This window comes from Cyprinus carpio, chromosome A12 (genome assembly GCF_018340385.1).
Source record: "Cyprinus carpio isolate SPL01 chromosome A12, ASM1834038v1, whole genome shotgun sequence".
Taxonomy (NCBI): Eukaryota; Metazoa; Chordata; class Actinopteri; order Cypriniformes; family Cyprinidae; genus Cyprinus; species Cyprinus carpio.
The window spans coordinates 16,715,304-16,739,613 of NC_056583.1; the positions used below are offsets into that span (position 1 = coordinate 16,715,304).

Below are 24,310 nucleotides of genomic sequence, written 5' to 3' on the forward strand. Positions count from 1 at the left end.
GAAAATGATTGACAGTCGAACGTTAGAAATATGAGACTTATTTAGGCTTATCTTGGGTAGTACAGTATGTAGATGTAGGGATAGTTCACTCAAATTAAACTTTCATGATATGAAAAAGAGCAGCTTAGACATTCTGCTAAATATCTCATTTTGTGTTGCACAGAAGAAAGTCATGCAGATTTGAAATGACATGAGGGTGAGTAAATTATTATTATTATTATTATTATTATTATTTATTTTACATCTCATGCAGAGTTCCTTGAAAGAATCATACTGTACAAGAAAACCAAAAAAAAAAACAATAAGATTTACAAAGTAGTTTGTGTTTAATATATATATATATATATATATATATATATATATATATATATGAAAACAATAAAAAAATTATATAATAAAATTTGATATATAATAAGAATGTATCTTTTGCTAAGTGTTTTTAATTAGTTGTACTGTGTTAATAATAAAGCATATGTAGAATATAGTACGTAAAATGTATTATAAATACAATATAATAATATGAATATAATGCTTCAGTATGTACATACTGCTGATGCCTCTGGGCACATTATTAGTGAAGTTGATGTGCTGATTTGGACTAAATAACATGCCAGCCTGCTGTTCTAAAGAAAATGGTATGTTGTACAAAAACAAGACATTTTCGCAGCATTTTCACTTCCTCAGCCAGAGGAACCAAATGACAAAACACTTAGGTGTGTGGGCAAGAGAACAATTATGTCGCAATTTACCAATGTTTTCCTTTTGAATGCTAAGAAACACACATGCTAGTCTGTCCTCTAGGCATTCTGGAAAGAGCAGTGCACAGCTTCTCTGAGATCAGCTGTTGCTAATTAAAGGGATAATTCACCCAAAATGAAAATTCTGTCATTCTCATGTTGTGTCTCAATCACCATTTACTTTCATTGAGGTTTTTTTCCATAGTAAATGGTGACTGACATTGTCCTTTTGCTTTCTGACATCTTTTGCAAAATAAAGAAAGTCATACAGGTTTGAAACTACATGAAGATGAGTAAACCAATTTTAGGTGAACTGTTCCTTTAAATTGGCAGACATCCTGATTACTTATCTTTGTTGGATACAGTGAGTAATGCTTCATACAAAAGATTAAACACAAGATCAAAGGCACACTTAGTTATAATATGCGGGTTTGGGCTTTCATTAAAAGTTAGTGAGAAATATTTCAAATGTGTTTAGCACAATAAATGTCTTTGAGGCAATTACACAACAGTAGAAATGCATTGGAACGTGGTCAGTCTGAGTGGAAACTAGTTGCCCTTTTAAATTTAGAATACACAAGGGACCTCTGTGATACCAAATGCATAATACATAACTTTTTTGAAAGTTCGATCTCTGTATGACTTTCCTCAAAAGAAAATGCATCGTCTGCATGACTTCCTGGGGCCCCTGAAACAGATTTAAACAGCATACTCTTTCAATTAATCCTCCAGAAAGCTGTTTCCTGGTGCATGTTTATATCCCCTGTATTTGGATGGTAACAACATAATCAAGTGTCTCATCTTGTTTCCATGTGATTTATTTTTTTTCTCTGGTAATGGAACAATGTAATTGGACTGGAATATCTGATTGGAGAAAAAATAGCAGATCTGTTCATAGGAAACCTTTGAAAGCGAGAGCCTATTAATCACTTTATGTCCTCAGGATATGGAGACTGAACTATTCATTGTTACTAAAGTGGACCACACAAATTTTTGGCTTATTTTGTCTGTTACCTTCCCATTAAAAAACAAACAAACAAAAAAAACCCTGTGGTAAAACAGTGATTGTCTCACCCCACACCCTATTGTTAGGGGCTCCCAAAGCTCCCAAAGTAAATAAAGGAATTTCTCATGCGAAGCCATTGGTTATTTCCAAGACACCATATAAATGACTGTAAGAAATAAGTGTTGTTTAAGTATGAGGTCAAAAGTGTAACTGACCATTTCTGCACAGATCTCTGTATATCAATTCATGCCACGGATTGAAGTGTAACTGACAAAGTATTATTAAATGAACCGGTGTGATACTAATGGCACTAACTGATCTTGAAAAGGTACACTTTAAACTTTGTAAACTTTGCAGATGGTGATTCAGAGCCATCAGTCTCACTATAATGGCTTTCTGGCAATGATGTCAACCATCTGCTTCCCTCTTGGAGAAACTTTTCCCTCCAAAAAGGTTTCATGCTGCACATTAAAAAGGACGTTTGTGGGACACAACTTGAAAGTATAGGGGGCAGGGGGGATAAAAATATGCAGATGGTAACACTTTATTTTAAGGAACAATTCTCAACCCAGAGTACAGAATTGTTTTAAAGACCAATTCTTACCATAACTAGTTGCTTATTAGCATGCATATTACTACAAACTATTACTTATAAAGCACATATTAATGCCTTGTTCTGCATGACTTTTTAGATCCCTTAAGTTAACACTACCCCATAGCAAAGCTTAACAACTACCTTACTAACTATTAATAAGCAGCAAGTTAGGAGTTTGTTCAGGGAAAACTCTTAGTGAATGTGCTGATAGTGAATCCCTGTTCTAAAGTGTTACCATTGTTTTCTTGTGCTCTCTTCTCTCTTCACTATAACTCTTCATATTCTTGTGAAATAATTGAATTTCTCAGCACATATGAAGTGTAATTAAAGAACACATTCAGCACAGTTGTCATTTTCATTTGATTTCTAAAGGTAAAAGAGTAATGCAGTGTATCAGCTGTACTGTGAGATGCATTATGTGTGTTGTAAGTGGTATTCTCTGAAAAAGGTTATAGTTGAGACATTAAAGAGCTGTTCTGTGCTTTTGCATCATTTATAGGCTAATCATGCACTATCATCATTCCCCACTTTACTAACTGATCCATTGATTCACTTCTACACTGTAAACTGCATTATATGAATGAGGAAAAAATGGACCATGATATTTGTTGCCTGTCAAGTCAGGTCTCCATAGCAGAAGATAAAGGGTTTTTTCTAAACAGATAAACACATGAGATGTGCCAGGTGTTTCTTACCATGTGTGCCAAAAACACTCTGGGACTTGTCTTAGATTTAGTCACAGAGCTTCAGGTTCAGAGCTTTTAACTAAGAGACTGTGGAATGTGGAAAATGAATAAAACCTGTCTGAACATCTGGGTTGTGTTGTGGCCTTGTTAATGACGTACTGTACTCTTTTAAATTGTTTGCAGAGTCATGACATGATCATGACTAGATCAGATAAGGCTGTATGGGTCATTGCTGTTGTGCAGTACTTTTTCATATGTTCATATCATTATTATAACATTATCATACTGAATGTTTCAAACTCACAATTTAGATTTATTTAAATACAATACGGTTTAAGATCACAAAATGGTTTGAGGGGATGTGATCATTTTTTGCCATGTCCCTGGATGCTGCACTAACTTCTAACATGCAGAAATACATGTACATCTCAATAAATTAGAATGTCATGGAAAAGTTCAATTATTTCAGTAATTCAACTCAAATTGTGAAACTCGTGTATTAAATAAATTCAATGAACACAGACTGAAGTAGTTTAAGTCTTTGGTTCTTTTAATTGTCCATAAGACCAATGAAAAAACATTTTTTGTGAATTGTTGGCCTTCTGGAAAGTATGTTCATTTACTGGGGCTCCTTTTGCTTTAATTACTGCCTCAATTCGGCATGGAGGTGATCAGTTTGTGGCACTGCTGAGGTGGTATGGAAGCCCAGGTTTCTTTGACAGTGGCCTTCAGCTCATCTGCATTTTTTGGTCTCTTGTTTCTCATTTTCCTCTTGACAATACTCCGTAGATTCTCTCTGGGGTTCAGCTCTGGTGAGTTTGCTGGCCAGTCAAGCACACCAACACCATGGTCATTTAACCAACTTTTGGTGCTTTTGGCAGTGTGGGCAGGTGCCCAATCCTGCTGGGAAATGAAATCAGCATCTTCAAAAAGCTGGTCAGCAGAAGGAAGCATGAAGTGCTCCAAAATTTCTTGGTAAACGGGTGCAGTGACTTTGGTTTTAAAAAAACAGAATGGACCAACACCAGCAGATGACATTGCACCCCCAAATCATCACAGACTGTGAAAACCTAACACTGGACTTCAAGCAACTTGGGCTAAGAGCTTCTCCACCCTTCCTCCAGACTCTAGGACCTTGGTTTCCAAATGAAATACAAAACTTGCTCTCATCTGAAAAGAGGACGTTGGACCACTCTGACGTTGTCTGTGGTTCAGGAGTGGCTTAACAAGAGGAATACGACAACTGTAGTCAAATTCCTTGACACGTCTGTGTGTGGTGGCTCTTGATGCCTTGACCCTCAACCTTGAATCGATTTTGCCTGACAATCCTCATAAGGCTGCAGTTCTCTCGGTTGGTTGTGTATCTTTTTCTTCCACGCTTTTTCCTTCCACTCAACTTTCTGTTAACATGCTTGGATACAGCACTCTGTGAACAGCCAGCTTCTTTGGCAATGAATGTTTGTGGATTACCCTCCTTGTGAAGGGTGTCAATGATTGTCTTCTGGTCAACTGTCAGATCAGCAGTCTTTCCCATGATTGTGTAGCCTAGTGAACCAAACTGAGAGACCATTTTGAAGGCTCAGGAAACTTTTGCAGGTGTTTTGAGTTGATTAGCAGATTGGCATCTCACCATATTCTAATTTGTTGAGATAGTGAATTGGTGGGTTTTTGTTAAATGTGAGCCAAAATCATCACAATTAAAAGAACCAAAGACTTAAACTACTTCAGTCTGTGTGCATTGAATTTATTTAATACGCAAGTTTCACAATTTTAGATGAATTACTGAAATAAATGAACTTTTCCACGACATTCTAATTTATTGAGATGCACCTGTATGTTGCAGATACCACTTTGCATTTTAGTAGTCTAATAACCATTTTAGCAATGAATTTAATTAATTCTGTGAAAATGTTTTGAGTGATTGTGGTTTTAGTAGACATCTTACTTTAAAACACTGCATACAGTTTGATAAATTATAGCAATTGTTATGAAATTATCAAAATGTCAAAAGATTTAAAAAAATCTAAAACTATATGTTAATGTAAGATAACCTAAGTCTCAATACCTCATATTTATTTATATCCTTTTCATATACAATACAGTGACTGAAATATTATTATTTTTTTTAAATCCTACAATTTGCTACAATAATTTTTTACAGCATCTATTTTTAATGAACAAGACAAAACATTATTTTAGATATGCTGCCTGGTGTTCATAAACAATAGTCTATTTAGATTTACAGTGGAGTTTGTGGAGAAATGGGTCACTAACCCACTATAGACATAAGAAAACTATGCAAAATATCAGCATTAAGAATGGTCCATTGTTCATGTTCTGTTCTTGGAATGCAGATGACCCGTCAGAGATAAGAGTGTGTCCTGATGTTTACACGCCGCCCTCTAGTGCTGGAGGCTGAGATTCAAACCTATGGCATAAATAGCCAATAGCCATTGAGGTTGCGACACCCACAAATATACTACATAATATATATTCTGACCTTTAATGCCGTTTTTAATTATTTTATTATCATTATTATTGATGATAATAATAATGATGATGATAATGATGATGATAATGATGATAATAATAATAATAATAATAATAATAATAATAATAATAATAATAATAATCAGGGGCGGTTCTAGGGTGAGTGGAGATCCGGGTCTTAGCCCAGAAAAATCCATGTATGTGACTTTTTATTTTAATAAATCAGAAAGATTTACCTTGTTTAAAATATACAAAAACAAATTTAAAACATTTTATTTAAAGTTTATCCCTTGTATCCTGACACATATGCTGATGTTGTGTCTCTATCTCGCTTTTTTTTTTGTCTCTGTCTCTCAGTTTTCTTTTCTTTTTCCAATCAAGCCTGACTGGCTACACTCGTCCTGGTAGAACAGGGATAAGAAGCAAACATTAAGCAGTGCACTGACATACTCTTACTCTACAAAGATATACCGGTCAAAGGACTTTATCTCTGTGTTTATGCATTACAGTAAACAGATTCAAGTTATTCAGTCTGGCAGATAAACCTTACCCTCTACTGAAGTCTGTGCATCATTCATATCTCCATGTGTTTCAGCTGTTTTGTAGCTCTTCCAGCATGTCATGGAAGCCTTATGAAGGCTACTTTGTTCATGCTCTATGAATGATTCTAAAGCTCTTTTCCAGTTGGAGAAACTTGCACTTGTTAATGTGTCTTTGCTGTTTCGGATATGATGCTTGCCAAAGAGACGACAAGAAAAGCAGAATGCAGAATTTCTGGATACGCAATACTCAAGCCACTGAAATGCATCTTGGAATACAGAAATATGAAATTATGAAAAAAATTAGAATGGTACTTTGCCACTAGGTGGCGGTAAGCCACTGCCTTAATGAGTGAGTCGGTCAGTCATTTAATCGATGGATTCGTTCGAAACAGATGATTCATTCAGAAAAAAGTAAGCAACTGTTTTTATGAATGGGTCAGTGAATCATTTATTCAAGCAAATTTATTCAGTAAACACCGCTGTGTGTTGCTGCAGAGCACAACAACATGCTTTGTTTGGAACCATTTCCTTTGCGAAATATGTCTTTTTTATTATCTTGTTTATTGAATTGTTGCCTGACACGAAAAGTCTGCCACAGACCGTGCTAAACAAACATTATAACCGCTCTCTGTGTGTGCGTGTCCTAAAGACTGTGCTGCGCAACCGTTAAGTGTTAGATGTTCAAAATGTAACGTTAAATCAGACACAATTTAAAACCGAAAAAGAAGAAATATAATACTATGATTAAAAGTTACAGATACCTGAAGCTGTTGTTTCTTGGCGTTTAAGTGTTGGCTATTCTTTTGAAGAATTTTGAAATATCCATTTTAATTTTCAAATAAATTGATCTAGTAAAATACTACACGCCAACAAACCGCCTGGCTCCAAAAGATCTCATATCATTGGCTGGATCGTACAGACGCTCATCGATGGTTGGCCAGTTTACATGTCAGTCAGAAGCACTAGACTCAGTGGGCGGTTCTTGTCGGGTGTGAATGACAACGCGTAAATTGACAGACACTGTAGACGTGAGAGTCGAGAGATATTTATTTATTTATATATTTATTTATTTATTTATTTAAATTCTAATATAAATGACTATATTGGGCATGAAAACTCATTGATGCATGGTGGTAATAAAAACATTCGGGGCTTTACTGAAAACATTCGGGGCTCCAGCCCCCTTAGCCCACCCCTAACGCCGCCCCTGATAATAATAATAATAAAACGCTACAATTTTGCGCAGATTGCGTATGTGACCTCAGCGGAGTTGACCGTTAATATGTTTGTGAATAGTAACAGTAATCAGCGTACAACTGTCACTGCGTACGCCCGTTGCGTAACTACGTGGATGAACGTCAACATGGCTGAACCCATGCGTGCAGCTGCTGAGAGTTGATGTGGCACTGAAGAGCACCGGTGGCAGTGAACTTGAGCTTAATAAAATTATTATTATTTATTTAATTTTTTTTGTAGATTAAGGTATGTAAGATTACATCTACACATTCCTGCATTAAATCATTATTTTGCATTAGAAATATCATGCTGGGCAATTTAATCTTCCTTCTTGCATCAGCTAACGTGTCTCTAAAGAAAGTTTGCAGAGAAAATAAGTGTTTTTCTCTAATGTCTGTTAGTATTAATTGATTATTATTTATTGTGGTGCTGTGGTAAGTGGTGGTTTATTGAACCCCGTTTTCCTTTTTTTTTTTCTTTTTTCTTTTTTTTTATAGAATTGTTAAATATTATTACGCACAGCATGCATTTAGATCTTATACAATATAAATATGACCCACTCATTATTCAATGTATGCATCTAATAAAATCATCCAGCCCTGGTAACTATTTTCTCTTGTAAGTTTAGCACAGTGATGCACTTGAGTTGTTGAATTGAATGTAGGTCAGTTGGGTGTAGATCAAGCTTTTGTTTACATTTACATTAAGTTAAATAAACTATCATCATCATATGATCTCACATAATATCTCACATTCTTGATTCATGTGGGGCACCTGCCTGAAAGATCTAATCAAATTGATTAGATCAATTGTGTTGTGATATAAATATATGATTTATATTTCAGTTGAGGAGATCAGGTCACCATGTATCTCCAGAAGATGATCTCCTGTTCTCAGTTTTTAGCGAGACCAAATGCTATGCAAACATTCGTAAGAGCTGCTTCACAAGGCAAAAGTAAGTATTAATGTATTTATGTATCACATGCCTCTTGAAAGAAAGAAAAATATGTAGGTTTATGGGTTGCAAAACTGATCAGTATCAGAACAGATATTGTTAAGTATATCAGTATATCTTTGTTTCTTATTTATTAAAATCAGTCAGAGTCAGAGCTTTAAATATAGAGATACAATTAGTTGTTTCCATTCATAACCCTTGCTCTTAATTTACAGCTTGTCTCTCTTTCATTCAGTGGGTCGGTGCTCTTCTTTGAGTTCTGTCCTGTCAGCGTTTGGCTGTGCTGTCTGTCTTTGCTGATGTGGCACCTTTTACGGTGTTATTTTCTTTCATAAAGAATGTGGCGGGGGTTTGGTGGGCGCTGAACTTTATGAGCTTAGCTTTGTGAATGGCTTGTGATTTCTGTTCGTTTCATTTGATTGTTTTTACACATCACTTTTATGATTGCACTTCCATTTGTTTTGGATGAATTTTGTATAAAGACCAATCAAATTTTACATGTGAAAATAGTCAATATTGATTTTATGTTTTCTTTAAGTCAGTTGGTTTGAATTTTCTAGAATCCCATAGGGACCAGCACTTAATTTGTTCACATTTATGCATTACTCACTCAGATGTAGAGAGGAGTTTTCACATTTATTGGTTTTACTCAAAAAATTTAATAACACTCTTATATGTTATCTTTTTAATTTCAAAATAAAGGCACATTTTTCATACTGTACATTCATGTACACTTTTAGTATTTAAAAGAATCAAATTTAGTTTTTAGGCATTTTATTGTACATATTATTATCAGCCTTAACAAAAATTATTATCAGCTTATTGCTATTTGTCAGAAATGTAATATATATTTCACTATACACATCTGTAAGGTTTTTTTTTAATAGACTATAATTAATATTTTTATAGTACTTTTTTAAAACTTAAGATGATATTTATTTTTAATTACAAAGAAAATAGTTATAATACACTTCCTTGGAGGTTGTTTGGATCATGCAAGTTGGACTGTGATATTATTTGTTATTATTTTTCCCTGCCAGATGTGGCTTTGGTTACATCAGTTGAAAGGAAGCACAGAAAGTTATTCCATTTTAGATTATAGATTATAAAAAATGTGCATTGATTAATTTTGTGGGGAATAGTATAGTGTTAATTAGTTTACAATTACATTTACATTTTTGCATTTAGCAGACACTTTCAAAGAGACTTAGAAGAGAAGCAAATTGTCACAGAGCTAATTATATTTATAGTATGCAATGCCATTTGTATAACATGCACTTCATATTTGCTATTTTCTCTGCTTGTCTTCCCCTCATATCCATTCTCTCCTCATTATTCTAATGTTTATCGGTGATACAATCAGTGCATGCTAACACAGTCCATTTATTCATCACTCACTGGCTTTCCTGCATGGCATGGCTCCTCATTGGGTGCTTTTCCGGCTCTCTCTCTCCATGCAGATCCCTCTTCCTCCCCATTTCTCACACTCCATGCTGTGCGTCAGTGGAGTAACGTGCCTTTTTTTACAGTGCCGCTGGCACGGGCGCACGGTAAGTCATTTGCCCACCGAAGTGAGTTGCGGCAGGCCAAGAGAATCGTCGTCAAGTTGGGGAGTGCTGTCGTAACCCGTGGCGACGAGTGCGGCCTCGCTTTGGGCCGACTCGCTTCAATTGTAGAACAGGTAAAGATGATCGAAGCTTAAGGATTTTCACATGAATATAAGGTTGTATTAATAAATCGTAATGCTGAATACAATTATTGTTGCAAATTATAGGAATTTTGTTTATAATATTTAATTGTTGTCTAATTATATCTCTTTATTTATGCATTTTGATTGTTTAAGGTGGCCGTGCTTCAGAATCAGGGTAGAGAGATGATGATCGTGACCAGTGGTGCTGTAGCATTTGGAAAACAAAGGCTGAGGCATGAAATACTTCTCTCACAGAGTGTCAGACAAGCCCTGCACTCAGGCCAGAATCAGCTCAAAGATATGGTGAGAACACATACATTTGACAGCATTTTTGGTTAAAAATAAAATTGGATTTAACAAAAGTACAGTGTTACATTAAAAGGGATAGTTCATCCAAAATTGAAAATTCATACATCAATTACTTACCCTCATGTCTTTTGAAATCCATAAGACTTTCATTCATCTTTGAAACACACTGAGATAATTTTAGTGAAATGAGAGAGGTTTCCTTCATTAAAAGTTAATTCCCCCCAAAGCTGCAAAAGGTTTATTAACCCTTTACAGCCTGACATATGAAATAATAGTCATAATATATATATATATATATATATATATATATATATATATATATATATATATATATATATATATATATATATATATATATATATATACTTGCAAAATGGAACAGTTTACCATTATCTTTAGAATGGTATAACAGACTACTTGCTAAAAATCAAAAAAAAAACACTTAAAACCCTATAACACGAAAAAATTTGTCTTATAAAGATGATATTTAAATGCGTAGTTTGTGATAAAAGCTATAGTTATAATTTGAGGGGTGCAACACAATGGTATGCAATGATATACAAATAAACATTCCTAAAAGCCGAATAGATCATATTTTATACTCACATTTTAACATGATTTTTCTAAATATGATGTATACATAATCAAGTAAACCTAAGTTGCTTCTGTCCGGTAAGTGTTCGTCTGCAAATCACTAACAATATAAAAGTTATACTTGCATTACTTTATAAACTAAGTTTAAACAGCACAAACACACATGTACCACAACCTGAAGGCAGAGTTTTTAGAATTATACCAAAAGGCCTCATTACTTGCTAAAAGGCAGCATGTACTATAGTAGACTTTGTATTGTCTTTCAGCAAATTTTTAATCATGTTGATAAATTAGAGGCCTTAGAAATTTGTATCAAATATGATACAGAAGGCATCATAGGGTTAAGAGATCACAAAAGAATTGCATATGAATCAAGCTGTTTAATCCAAGTCACAATCCCTTCTTATAAACAGATTTAATGTAGGCTTTAATTCACATAAACATTGATCAAAGCACATACATAGAGCACATCAGATACAGATAAGCTCAACAGTACTTGACTGACATGTGGAAACAAACCTCATTGGTTTTACTTGCGTGTCAAGCAAACATGTTTCAGCTGAGTAAACTAACCGTTTTACAAAAAAAAAAAAAAACTTGGAGGCTGAAGTTGGATGTGTTTCCTTTGTCAGTCACTGCCAGTTCTAGAGGCGAGAGCGTGTGCCGCTGCGGGACAAAGTGGACTTATGGCTCTGTATGAGGCAATGTTCACTCAGTACAGCACTTGTACTGCCCAGGTACATACAGACACTAACATATGCATGGTGAAGCTACAAAATACACTCTTATTCATATGTTCATTTTTTTTGTTTGTTGCTTCAGATCCTGGTTACAAACCTGGACTTCCACGACGACCAGAAAAGACGTAACCTGAACAGCACTCTGCATGAGCTGCTACGTATGAACATCGTGCCCATTATCAACACCAATGACGCTGTGGTGCCTCCCCCAGAACCCAACAGTGACCTACAGGGGGTAAATGTGGGTATTGGGAGAGAGAGAGTCTGCCCAGCAGCCTTGCCACCCATCCTCTTCCTTTTGGAACTGCATGCTGGGAGGGGCCTTTACAGAAGCATGCTGGGAATCAGAGCAATGCAGAGGCTTAATCTTTGTCTTCTGCACTGTTGCAGCCTGAGGGTTTTTTCCATTCTTGTAGAAACTGGAAAGAAATTAACATTACCTCATTCACAGTACTGTCGCTTACTCTCTGGGCTCATCTATGCTTGCTCTGTCATGCACTTGCTGTGGCTTCAAATGTGGTATCATGTGGAATTCTGCTTTTTCATAGACTGTTAGACGGAGTCATTGTTCATCATACCCATTTTAATGCCGTAGTTTAGAGAGGAATGTTTATGGGAGCATGGAATATAGTGATGTCTGTCTCTGTGGGTTTTTAAAAAAGCCGCTTTCTTTAGTTTGAGTCTCTTTTGAGACTCTTCTTTTCATACTTCTTTTCTCTTTTTCATACTGCAGGTTATCAGCATCAAGGATAACGATAGTCTTGCAGCGCGGCTTGCTGTGGAGATGAGGGCAGATCTTCTCATTGCTCTCTCTGATGTAGAAGGTGAGATTTCAGTTTGAATGTTTTTTTTTTTTTTTTATTTATTTTATTTTTTTTAACATTTAAATGCTTTGCCATCCTGTAACACTCACTTCAAGTATTTAGGAACACTGTTAAAAGTAATCTTTAGCAAGTCTCAAAATTATACTATACATTAAGATGCCTAAATGTTCTCGTAGCATTTACTAAGGATTTTAGTGTTTGGATGTTTTATTTATATATTGATTTAATTTAATTATTTTTAAATTTAATTATTTTTAATTTTAATTGCCTTTTTTATAACCCTCTCCAGGCCTTTACGACAGCCCACCTGGGTCAGACGATGCCAAGCTCCTGGACACATTTTACCCTGGCGACCAGCATTCCATAACCTACGGCACAAAGTCCAGGGTCGGCATTGGAGGAATGGAAGCTAAGGTATGATTACAGAAATGATATCTAAAATATATCTTTTGTTAGGATAAATAACTGAAATTGGCAGTCTGTGTATTCACTAAACTTCAGGTTAAAGCTGCTCTCTGGGCTCTCCAAGGTGGGACGTCTGTTGTCATTGCTAACGGTACACACCCCAAAGTCACAGGTCATGTGATCACTGACATTGTTGAGGGAAAGAAAGTAGGAACCTTCTTCTCGGAGGTCAAGCCAGCTGGTGAGTTACCACGTTCTACTGAATAATTTTTTTTCTAATGTGATTCATTTTTCTTTGTTTGTTGAAAGTTCTCAGATGCCACTTTTTGTCTTCCACAGGTCCCACAGTCGAGCAGCAGACAGAAATGGCTCGCTCTGCTGGCAGGACCCTTGCTTCCCTTGAACCAGAGCAGGTTGGCTAAACTTGTAAACCACTATTTTAAATGATTGGCTGGAATCATTAGATTAAAAAGGAATATTCTGGATTGTTTTCATCTTAACATCTATAGACAGCATCTGTGTCATATATTTCTGTTTGTCCACAGAGAAGTGACATCATTTGCATATTGGCTGATCTCCTTACTGAGAGGAAAGACGAAATCTTATCTGCCAACAAAAATGACATGGAGCATGCTGTTAGCACAGGTAACAGGAAGTGATTGCGCATGCTCTCCAGACCATGTGCAATGTGATTCCCCCAAACCCCCCACTCACTGGAGTGGTCAATCACAAAGAGTTTTTTTTGTTATTGTTGTTTAACTTAATCTCAATCTGCTATGTTACAGGTCGCCTGTCTCCAGCCATGCTGAAGCGTCTCAGTTTGTCATCATCTAAACTGAACAGTCTGTCCATCGGCTTGCGTCAGATCGCAGTGTCCTCTCAGGACAGCGTTGGCAGGGTTCTGCGCAGGACTCGTGTGGCAAACAAACTGGAGCTGGAGCAGATCACTGTCCCTATAGGAGTACTGCTGGTCATCTTTGAGTCACGACCAGACTGCCTTCCTCAGGTCAGGTGCACAAAATGCATGCATATACATAAATAGTGTCGTTTTTTGGATATTGTTTTAGTTTTCCTGTATGTGAGCATGTTAAGGTTTGGGCCAGTGGGTGGTGGTTAAACATCTGGGCTGTTAACAGAAAGGTTGTAGATTCAAATCCTTTAATTCTTCACCAGATTTACCAAGTCTCCAGTTTGCTCAAGTGGAATTGGCCAACCAGTATGTGTAATGTAATGTGAGTCACTTCAAACAAACATCTGCTAAATGTCTCATTTATTTTTATCCCAACAGGTTTCTGCTTTAGCCATTGCCAGTGGAAATGCTCTTTTGTTGAAAGGTGGCAAAGAGGCGGCCAACACAAATCGCATCCTGCATGAACTCGCTCAGGAGGCTCTGTCTATCCATGGAGTCAAAGATGCCATCCAGCTGGTAAATGAAATGCTTTTGCACAGCAGGTTTTCACCTTTAATATATACACACACACTGCTGCTAAAAAGTTTAGGTCCAGTAAGGTTTTTTTTTTGTGTGTTTTAAAAAAAAAAAGGAAAAAATAAAAGAAATCTTATTACAAGTTTTCCATTTTATACTGTATGTTTAAAATGTAAATGTTTATTCCTGTGATGCAATCTTGATCATCTTTTGTAACATTATAAATGTCTTTACTGTCACTTTTGATCAATTTAATACATCCTTGCTGCATAAAAATATTAATTTAAAAATAACAACAAAAAAAACTTTTGCTGTGTGTTTATGTAGTCATTTAAAATATACAGTATAATGTGTGTGGCAGGTGAGCACGCGTGAAGAGGTGGAGGATCTGTGCCGTCTGGAGAAGATGATTGATCTGATCATTCCCCGCGGCTCCTCTCAGCTAGTCAGAGATATTCAGCGTGCAGCTAAGAGCATCCCTGTTCTTGGCCACAGTGAGGGGATCTGCCATGTCTATGTGGACCATGAGGCCAGTGTTGACAAAGCCATCAAGATCAGTAAGACTGCCAGTGAAGATTTTGAGTGTAGATGTTTTTTTCCCACATAGGTTGCACTTCACAGACAACAATTTGATATTGTAGTTTGTTTATGATGGTTTAAATTACACTGGTTATGTTTTATCTCTCTAGTCCGAGACTCTAAATGCGACTACCCTGCAGCCTGTAATGCCATGGAAACCTTGCTGGTGCATCGAGATCTTCTCAGAACCCCATTGTTTGATCAGATCATTGATATGCTGAGAACAGAACATGTAAGACCACATATATATGACATAAATATGTCATTCATACTTAATTAGGCTTATACTCTGAGGACTGTAACCAAATCTGTCTTTGGTCTAGAAAAAAAATATATAATGTTTCTATTGAAGCTTCTTTCTGCCACAGGGTTAAACAAAAAAAAAAATGTAAATATACATTTTATAGTTGCTTTCCTATTTTAATATTTTAAATTCAAATTCCTGTGAAGGCAAAGCTGAATTTTCAGGAGCCATTACTCCAGTCTTCAATGTCACATGATCCTTCAAAGCTTATTCTAATGTGCTCATTTGATGCTCCATAAAAAAATTATTGTTATAAATGTAAAAGCATTTGAGCTGCTTAATATTTTTGTGGATACATGATGCATGAACCATGAAACAATTTTATTTCAGGATTCTTAGATGAATAAAAAAAAAGTTCAACAGTATTTACAGTGGATATAGAAAATAATCACCCCCTTTTAAAATAATCACATTTTGTTGCTTTTATTTGACACTTATTTGACAATTATTTGACACTTGTAGGTGAAGGTCCATGCCGGCCCCAAGTTTGCATCGTACCTGACCTTCAGCCCGTCAGAGGTCAAGTCTCTGCGTACTGAGTACGGGGATCTGGAGTGCTGTATCGAGGTTGTGGACAGTATGCAGGAGGCTGTTGATCACATCCATAAATATGGCAGTTCTCACACTGATGTTATCGTCACTGAAAATGGTAAGACAAAACATACACCTGCCTCTAGTGGTGGACAATCATGTATAAATCTTGGTGTTAAAATGACTCTTCCGATGCTCTATTGTGAGCAAAAAAAGCAGTGCTGTAGTGCCATCTAGTGGGAAGATTTATGCTTTCAAACTATTTTTTTAAAGATTAAAAAAAATTTTTTTTATTATCTTTATCTTTCTCATACTCTTTGTAGAGGACACAGCAGAGCAGTTTCTTCAGCAATTAGATAGTGCTTGTGTCTTTTGGAATGCCAGCTCACGGTTCGCTGACGGATATCGTTTTGGTCTCGGTAGGTGCCTTTTTCTTATTTCCCCACCCACAAACTTATTTACATATTTCCCTTTTAATCTCATAATGAGCCTGTGGTTCTTTGTAGGTGCAGAGGTTGGCATCAGCACGGCCCGTATTCATGCCCGTGGGCCTGTGGGGTTAGAAGGGCTTCTCACTACCAAGTGGGTCTTACGGGGCGAGGGCCAAACAGCTGCAGATTTCTCGGAGCAGGGCAGCATGACATATCTGCACGAGAATCTTCCGGTAGCGCAGGTTCTTCCTGGACACAGAACCACCAGCTAGAGTCATCAAGTAAAAGCATCTACAGTCAAGAATCAAATACATCTTATTTAATAAAAGCTCACCAACTTAAAATGTATTTAAAGACTCCAGTCAGGCAGTGTATTTGGGATAAGTGTGAATACAAAGAAAATCATTGACGGATGGAGAGCTGTTCAATGAACCCATACATTTAAATTTTCCAGGTATACCCATTTTAGTCAAGTGTGTCTAGTTCTCAGAAAGAACCAGATGAACATATAGCTACAGAAACTCAGAAGGGTCATGCAAAGACAACAAGAGAATATGCTTAAAGCTGTGGTCCATCAGATTTTTCATCTCTTTTTGTCATTTTTGTAATGATTTGTGCATTGTATTATGTTCTTTTGAGTAGCAAAACAAATTACTGATCATGGAAAAAATATTGACAGCTTCACTCCAGTATGGAGTTAATGAAAAGAGGCCTCCCGAATTGCCCATGTTATATATTTATATATAATATTTAATGTGTGAAAATGCAGTAGAAATTTCAAAATGAAAATGGAGCATTAAAAATCATTGTGCCGTTTTACAGCATATTGTGTACACATAATTTCAGCTTTAATTCAACAACATCACCAAAAAAAAAAAAAAAAACTGTAAGAATATTTTTCCTGTCGCATAGTGCTAGTCATATACAGCACAAGATAAGAAGACTATTATCAATTGAAAAAGAAAACTACAATTTTCAAGCTGCTTTGTCTGTATAAGTCACTTATTGAAGAGGAAACGCAAGAATAGCAATCTTCCTTTGCATTGCTTCTCTCATTTTGCACTTTTTAATCATGAATGATATGCAGAACTGTAGGCATTTCTGTCTTACTTCTGTAAAATTCACCCAGGACGGCCAGCTTTTGTCCTGAACTGCTTCAAATAGGCCTCGTTTTCTGTACTTTAAAGTGCTCTAATGCCCTACAAAATAGTGGTGCTTATAGTGTGAAAAGTGTTCTGAAGATGTTCACAATTTTTGTATGTAGAATAAATTGCTTTTTTGTACTTTCAAAATGCTTCTGGATACATTTAATGCCTCTGACAAAGACCTGGAAGTTTAATTTGTACCTGAAAGAGGTTTGGAGAAGGGTTTAGGGAGGTTTACCGACAAGTATTGGGGCCATTTTGAACTTGATTAATAATCTTTCTTAAGTGCAGTTCAGTGTGGAAAACATCAAGAGGCTGTTCTGTAGGGAGAGAGAGACTTGCCAAGCACTAAGTGGGACATGGAAGAGTGAAAACAATACTACAGAGGATTAATTATGTTGCTATTAGGAAAGAAGAGACTGCGAGAAGACAGGCTTGCCATGAAAGTGCCAGTGCCTTTTGACTCACAAATTCTTTTTATTCTCCAAAATGTGCGGTTTACGCTCAATGAGCCTTCATCAGAAACTAAAAAGATCCATTCTCATTCATCTGTTTTTGTGTTCCAACTTTACTGCGTAAGATCTATGATCAATGACTGTTTGGATGAAAGAGGTTAAAAAATACTCAAATGGGGAGAATGTTACTGCCAAATCAGGAGACGGTAATACAGGTGCAGAAGTAAGAAAGCAAAATTATGACAAACATGCGAAGCAAAGCTTGCAATGCTGATTTTCAAAATAAAAGATCGTGAGCTTTGACCTTAAAACTGTACTTTCAGATGTATTTTGTCAGTACAGGTTTATTCTGTTCAAATTATGACTGCTGAATAATTGTTGATTTGTTACTAGTGTACATCAACCTGTGCCCAATATTTCACACGTCTGAGAGTTTAAAGCATATGGATGTGAAATTTAAAAGAACCGGTCTCATGGCAAGCCATCGGACTTTCACAGTCAGTACAGCTTTAATTGAGCGTTACTTGAGGTGAAAACTCATTTCTTGTGTTTCCTTGATCTTTAGAGACTCAAATGTGCTCCCTGCAGTGCTTAATTTTTTTCAAATCAATAATTAATCATCAAAGTTATTTATTCATTTGTATCTTTGCCAAATATGGGCTTCTAATTAACAATTTCAATAATTGATATTTATCTTTGAAAGAGCTTGGTATCCATACCTTATGAAAAATTCATGAACTGAGATATGGACTTGGTTTTGTTTTGTGTTCTGAGAGAGCCGCATGCTCGGGGCTAAGACCAGGCCACTTTGACTTTTCCTCTTTGAGTCTGTGTTGCTCTATGATGTGCTGCTACTATGGGGCCTCTTTCAAGGGCCCAAAGCATCTGCTAGACATCATGTGATCTTAAAAAAATCTTTTGCTCTTCCATCCTCATATACCCCTTTTTTTTTGTTCTTTAATAACTCAGTTCAAAGAACAAGCTGTTTCCTTAATAATTTTCTTTTGTCTCTCAGACACGAGATGACGTCATGTACGCATGCAGCAACATTTTGGCATGTTTCATTCATTCAAGATTTCTGTGGGTTGCACTTTCACAAATTGAGGCCTTAAAAGGACTTAAATTCACAGAATCATGGCATTAAATGTTGCACACACTGGAAAAAACAAATATCTTTGACAGTATTTTTGTCTTGTTTTTCAAAACAGATATCTAAAAATCCTAAAATCAAGATAAAATCTCTAAATAAAGCAAATTAAAATAAAAAATCTTTTATCCTTTAAATTGAGTTCAGAAAGTACAGTTAATCCATAAAACATGCTTAAAACAAAAATCTGGAAATGGGGTTTGAAAACTTGTTTTCCGTTTTAATTAAGTTGTTTTTTTCTAAGGCCATTGGCAGATATTTTTCCTTTATTTGATCACAAGTTCATTTCATTTTGATACAAGACAAAAATACTCACTTTTGTGCTGTGTAATCAGAAGGTAGTTGCAGTGCTGCTAATACAACTCATTGTCTCATCCAAATTGACGAGTTGTGTTCCCTTTAATTTTTTTTAATTGGTCTCACAAAGGTCTTAAATCTTAAATTCCCCTCCATAAAACTTGCAGAAACCCTGTCATTGCATGGCATTCAGACTGTACAACTGTCATTTGTTTGATTTTAATGAAATTTTCCTTTATTTCCAGTTGTAGTTGGGAAGGGAAAGGTGCTGATAAAATACAGTTTGCTCAGTCAGCAGTGCTAAAAGAGACAAATAGCCCTAATTAAGTGAGGCTAAGTGGAATTTGTGCCAGAATAAAGCTAACATCACAAATACATTCAGCATGACAGATCCACAGGCCTGATCACCTTGAGGTGACTGAAGGTCAGACGTTATCGCTGCATGGACAGGCAGTGCTGTTGACACATTGGGAGAGGTGGTTGTGTGATTTGGATCTTCAGTTGACGTCAGTCACACGTCGCAGGGAGCCCATGGTAGGACTTGGACTGCCCCACTCGATGTACCTCCTGTATTCTCCAGGGCGCAGGAAGAACTGGCGGCCAGTGTAGTTGGGGTGCTCATGGAGGATCCAGTAGCCTTCCATGACATTGGCTGAAGAGATGTCTCCGTTGTGGAATCGCTGACGCAGGTCAGGGCAATCTTCGTTCAGCTCCATTGCCTGACCACCAAAATCGGAGCGCTCAAAGATCTTCATCCTGTAGTTTCCAGTGTACTGGGAAAGAAATAATCAGTGTTGTATTAATAAAAAATATCCATAAATTTAAAGCATTGCTCTGATTGATCAGCCAGACATGGCAACACTGGATCAGCCAATAGCATGAATTTAGGGGTGGGAGTATCTATTCGGTGGACCAATGGCAGACAAGGTGAGTGTTCAGGAAACCTGTTTGTTTTCATATCATATAAACAGAGTAAACATCCCAAACTTTAAAAACAAAAGAATAAAAAAGAGAAAATTACAAAATACTCAAAGAACAGGTTTTTGAGCTAGATTCTCACAACCTATTCTACATAATTAAACTCTTAACTTGCTGATGCAAAGTCAAAATATTTCCTATCACAATAGATTATTTTTAAATAATGTTTTTTTTTTCCCTAGTTCTACTGACTGTACAGTAAAGACTCACAGGAGGAACCAAGCGACAGGAACGAATGCAGTCGTTGAATCCAGCCCAGTGCTGGAAATAAGGGTATTCACCCTTGGAGAGCATGTACTGGTATCCAGCATAGTTTGGCTTCTCATAGGCCACCCAGCTTCCACTTTCTACTCGGATGGAGTTGCAGCGAGAAAAGTGGGCCTGCATGTCAGCACAGTCTCCGGTGCACTCATAGTGACGGCCCTGGAAGTTTTTGTCTTCAAAGAAAGTAATCTGTGGGATGGTTATAATAAAAGAAAAATACAGGATTACAGGTACGCTGTTAGTTTCACTTTTTCTTGAGTATTTTATCTGATTTTTATTTATTTATTTTTGTAAGAAGTTACATAGAAAATCTGAAATGTTCTTTTTAATAGTAATGTTTTATAGTCTATCAGTTTATATTTCTGTCTTCTGCATGACAACTTATCTTTTAGTTTCAGAGTTAAATTTTTTTTCATATTTCCTTCACCAGTAAAAAAGTAACAGCTGTTCTATGTTTTGTTCAAATTTATTTTGAGGAGTAAAAAGCATGGTTTTGGGTAATAGGGATGAATATCCTAAAACCTTGATCTGTAAAATTTACAGACAGAATTTGGTCACTTACCTTGCCCATTGTGACTGTTCTCTGAGCGGACCAAACCATTTCTGAGGTCAGGATCTCTTTATAGACCCGGCATGGATCAGGGCTTTGTGTGTGACTCACAAAACTCTGTCTGGTCAGCACAATGTGTTCTATAGAGTGGATGCGACTGTAGATCTGCCTGTGCGTGCCTCCCTTTGTCTTTGCAACCTTTTTCTCTCTCTCTCTCTCTCCAAAGACAGCACCACTGCACTTTTCAGTGCTTGACAAAAAAGTTGCAAACTCTGCTTTTAGTTGCTTCAATGCATTGAACTGGCAGGATACATAAATGAGGATAAAATGGTAATACGAAGCTGGGATATAAAGTGATTTAAACAAGATTTAATTGAATTTGTCCTCTCACATAAGCACAAAGTTCTTCTTTATCAGCTTGTTTTATAGTTTGGAATGAGACTAAAATGAATTCTTCAACCATGTCAGATTTATGAAGTTGAGTTTGGCTTGAAACTGACATGCATTTAAAAAAAAATAAAAATTATGTGTACTGGGCAATGGATCAATGGATCCTTATTCGAAAAACAACTGGCAGGCTGAAGAAACTTTCTGTATCTACGCTACCAAATAATTCAAAGCATCATGAAGAAAAATACAGCATGCAAGAACTGTTTTAATCAGTTTTAACATCTTTAATGTTCATAAAAAAGACTCAGTTTACATTAAACTGCTCCTCATTCTCCTAAAGGAGCCAATCATGGGATTCATGCAACCCCATTCGCTGCAGGCTCTGTATTCTCCGGGCCGCAGGAAATACTGACGGCCTCTGTAATTTGGGTGCTCATAAAAGATCCAGTAGCCCTCCATACAGTTACAGGAGTAGATGCCGTGGTAGCCAAAACGGTCGTAGACATTAGGGCAGTCGTCTGTGAACTCCATCATGTGTCCGTACATTTCAGGTCTGTTGTAGATTCTCATGCGGTAGGCACCTCTGTACTGTTGTGTGGGGAGAAAACAGAGGTTAGGACTTTAGAAGAATCAATAATCAGGGCAGTGCAGAAACATTTGAGAAACCAGTTGTCAGAATGTTAGGGAGAAAATTTTGAAAATTCTTGATGTCGCTGTTGAGACTGAGCCTTTGAACATAACTTGACCTGCTGTAAACGTGCAACTTTCAAAGATTTTCAAGTAGACGTTTAGTCATTTTTGTCAAACTAACTCTAGTGACAGTGTCATGATTCTTCCACTGCCAAAAACAGAGATGAATGGAATTATGATAAGCTGCGCAGTCATCGGAGTGTGTCTTGCTCCATTTCAAATAACTAAATCTCCTGGTGGACCTGTGAACCTGTTTTTTTCCCCTGCATATATGAATTACTTCAAAGAGCTCGTTGATTGACGTTGCGTTTTTTTTAAAGGTGTCTAACTGTGTGAAATAAAGCCCATCAGTTTGATTGACTTACTGGGGAGAACATCTGACAAGATCTCATACAACTGTTGAAGCCCATCCAGTGGTGAAAGTTAGGATACTCCCCACGGCCCAGGATGTACTGATACCCCATGTAGTAGGGCTTCTCGTAGCCCACCCAATGACCCCCCGTGACCCTTATGGAGTTGCAGCAGTTGAAGTAACTGTATGTGTCAGGGCAGTCAGCAGAGCACTCATAAGAGCGCCCCTGGAAGTTGGAGCCTTCATAGAAGATGATCTGTCGACAGAAAGCCACAGAGGACAGTAAAGATGTTAGCAAAGAACAGAGGAATATTCTAAGTGGCAAATGAATATGCTGATTTTGTCCATTCTTATGTGAAAGTTCTATAGAAAGCTGTTATGGCTTAACTTTCTTGAAAGATTGTCTGAATATTTATACTGGAAGAAAAATTTGGACACAGATACTATTCTAAAGAATTGTAATGTCCCTTTGCAAAATTTTTGACTTTTGAAGTTCATTTCAGACTATGTGGTCTTCAGGTTGTTCCAAGTCAGTGTGAAGCTCATGTTCCTAATGTGGCAAATAGCCAAATACTGTATGTGAAATTAGAAAGTACAACTGTGAGCGCCTACCTTTCCCATGGCTGCAGAGCAGGATGTCCACACCGTTCTGCCGTACTGCCAGAGGTCCTGGTGGACCTTTTATACTCTTCTACAGATGTATACACACAGAAGCCAGAAGCACGTCACAGAAACTAGAGTTTACCTTTGAAAACGTCACAGACCTTTCTATTATTCATTTCTCTAAAGACAACTAAAGCCACACTCCCATTATTCCTGAATGCTAGAGTTTACCTATACAAATTCCCCTCACCTCATGAGCCTTACCAGCACACCAAGCCTTGTTCACCCATGACCTGGTGATCTGCTTTTCACAACAGGCCACAAAGGGATCAGGAGGCATTATAACAGGCCTTTCTGTCTATGGCACAATGTGTAGTAAAAATGAAGCAAACTAATTTATGCACAAGTTTCATTTGAATTAATTTAATTCATTCGCTTTAACAGTGGGGTTTCAAACTGGGTCCATGGACGCCAGGCAGCTGGCGGGGGGATGCTAGGAGGTTCACAAAAGTTTGAGAAGAAAAAGATTATATGGCAGTCAAAATCAACATGGTAATTAATTAATTAATCAAGATGTTATTTAAATATAAGTTGGTTTAGTATAATATACAGCCATTTTTAATTTGTAAAAATAATTTAATTTAATTTCAAATTAATAATTTGTAAAGATTCAACTTCAGACAAGTGTGAGACAACATTGAAAATCTATTTTAAACTGGGAGATGAACAGAAAATGTAGGGTTAAAAAAATTAAGACAAACATGACAAAGTTATTAAATGAATAAGAAAAATTTAATATTCCGTACTCGATCGCTACTAGATCGCTGATCAAGTAATAAGCAAATTAACAACATTGATCATTCTACCCAATTAATAAGTCGGAAAACTCCTACAATGTAATTTTTACCTTCACATTTCCCTTTTTTTGTACATGTGAACTGCATTTTACAATGTGTCGAGAACTCAGTTAAAGCGAATGTTCATCACAGGTTTTTGAAATCCCTTTATGACACAAATGGTTCTCTATAGCTTTGTTTTTTGATGTCATCATCAAATATGCAATTACAGGGAAACACAATTGTCACATTCTGTTTAGATTGAGGCAAACCAGCTTGACAGACATTGTGTTAACCAGTTGGTCTGGTGATTTTTATTGAATTGTTTATTTTTAAATACTAGCATCACAGAGCATTTGAGAGTGATATCATCACAGCACACATTAAAGTACATCTGGTGTACATTTTCAGGCTCTCATCTAAGTGATTCTGACACTATTGATTGTTCTAGAATGTGTTGACATAACCTCCGACAATATGTTGCCTTCTTTTGCTTCCATAGCCTGAAGAGTCGCTCTGATGC

General features: G+C 36.6%; 3 protein-coding genes across 7 annotated transcripts; 1 reads left to right on the forward strand and 2 right to left on the reverse strand.

The window, feature by feature from the left end:
• The first annotated feature begins 7,377 nt into the window (after positions 1 to 7,377).
• On the forward strand, positions 7,378 to 17,372 carry LOC109056685 (delta-1-pyrroline-5-carboxylate synthase-like). 5 transcript variants are annotated; one of them, XM_042767855.1, is made up of 18 exons: positions 7,378 to 7,490; positions 8,136 to 8,247; positions 9,708 to 9,928; positions 10,091 to 10,240; positions 11,473 to 11,577; positions 11,663 to 11,821; positions 12,314 to 12,404; positions 12,694 to 12,818; positions 12,906 to 13,050; positions 13,149 to 13,222; positions 13,355 to 13,454; positions 13,595 to 13,815; positions 14,098 to 14,235; positions 14,597 to 14,792; positions 14,925 to 15,046; positions 15,581 to 15,767; positions 15,973 to 16,068; positions 16,156 to 17,372. In XM_042767855.1, exons 2-18 carry the CDS (start codon positions 8,157 to 8,159, stop codon positions 16,350 to 16,352), a joined length of 2,418 nt encoding a protein of 805 aa, XP_042623789.1. In that variant the 5' UTR covers positions 7,378 to 7,490; positions 8,136 to 8,156; the 3' UTR covers positions 16,353 to 17,372. The 5 variants fall into 5 exon arrangements, with proteins under 5 accessions (XP_042623789.1, XP_042623788.1, XP_042623790.1 ...); XM_042767854.1 differs by having other exon boundaries at positions 7,393 to 7,538; positions 8,138 to 8,247; XM_042767856.1 differs by having other exon boundaries at positions 7,393 to 7,538; positions 8,138 to 8,247; positions 11,663 to 11,815.
• Positions 17,373 to 19,327: 1,955 nt separating this feature from the next.
• LOC109056702 (gamma-crystallin S-1-like) lies at positions 19,328 to 21,062 on the reverse strand. Its single transcript, XM_019073897.2, has 3 exons — positions 20,929 to 21,062; positions 20,313 to 20,555; positions 19,328 to 19,897 (listed from the first exon to the last, which is right to left on the reverse strand). Exons 1-3 carry the CDS (start codon positions 20,965 to 20,967, stop codon positions 19,622 to 19,624), a joined length of 558 nt encoding a protein of 185 aa, XP_018929442.2. The 5' UTR covers positions 20,968 to 21,062; the 3' UTR covers positions 19,328 to 19,621.
• A 505-nt stretch (positions 21,063 to 21,567) lies between these two features.
• Positions 21,568 to 23,079, reverse strand: LOC109056686 (gamma-crystallin M2-like). Its single transcript, XM_042767860.1, has 3 exons — positions 22,961 to 23,079; positions 22,362 to 22,604; positions 21,568 to 21,894 (listed from the first exon to the last, which is right to left on the reverse strand). The coding sequence occupies exons 1-3, from the start codon at positions 22,967 to 22,969 to the stop codon at positions 21,616 to 21,618; spliced, it is 531 nt and encodes a 176-aa protein (XP_042623794.1). The 5' UTR covers positions 22,970 to 23,079; the 3' UTR covers positions 21,568 to 21,615.
• Positions 23,080 to 24,310: the final 1,231 nt, after the last annotated feature.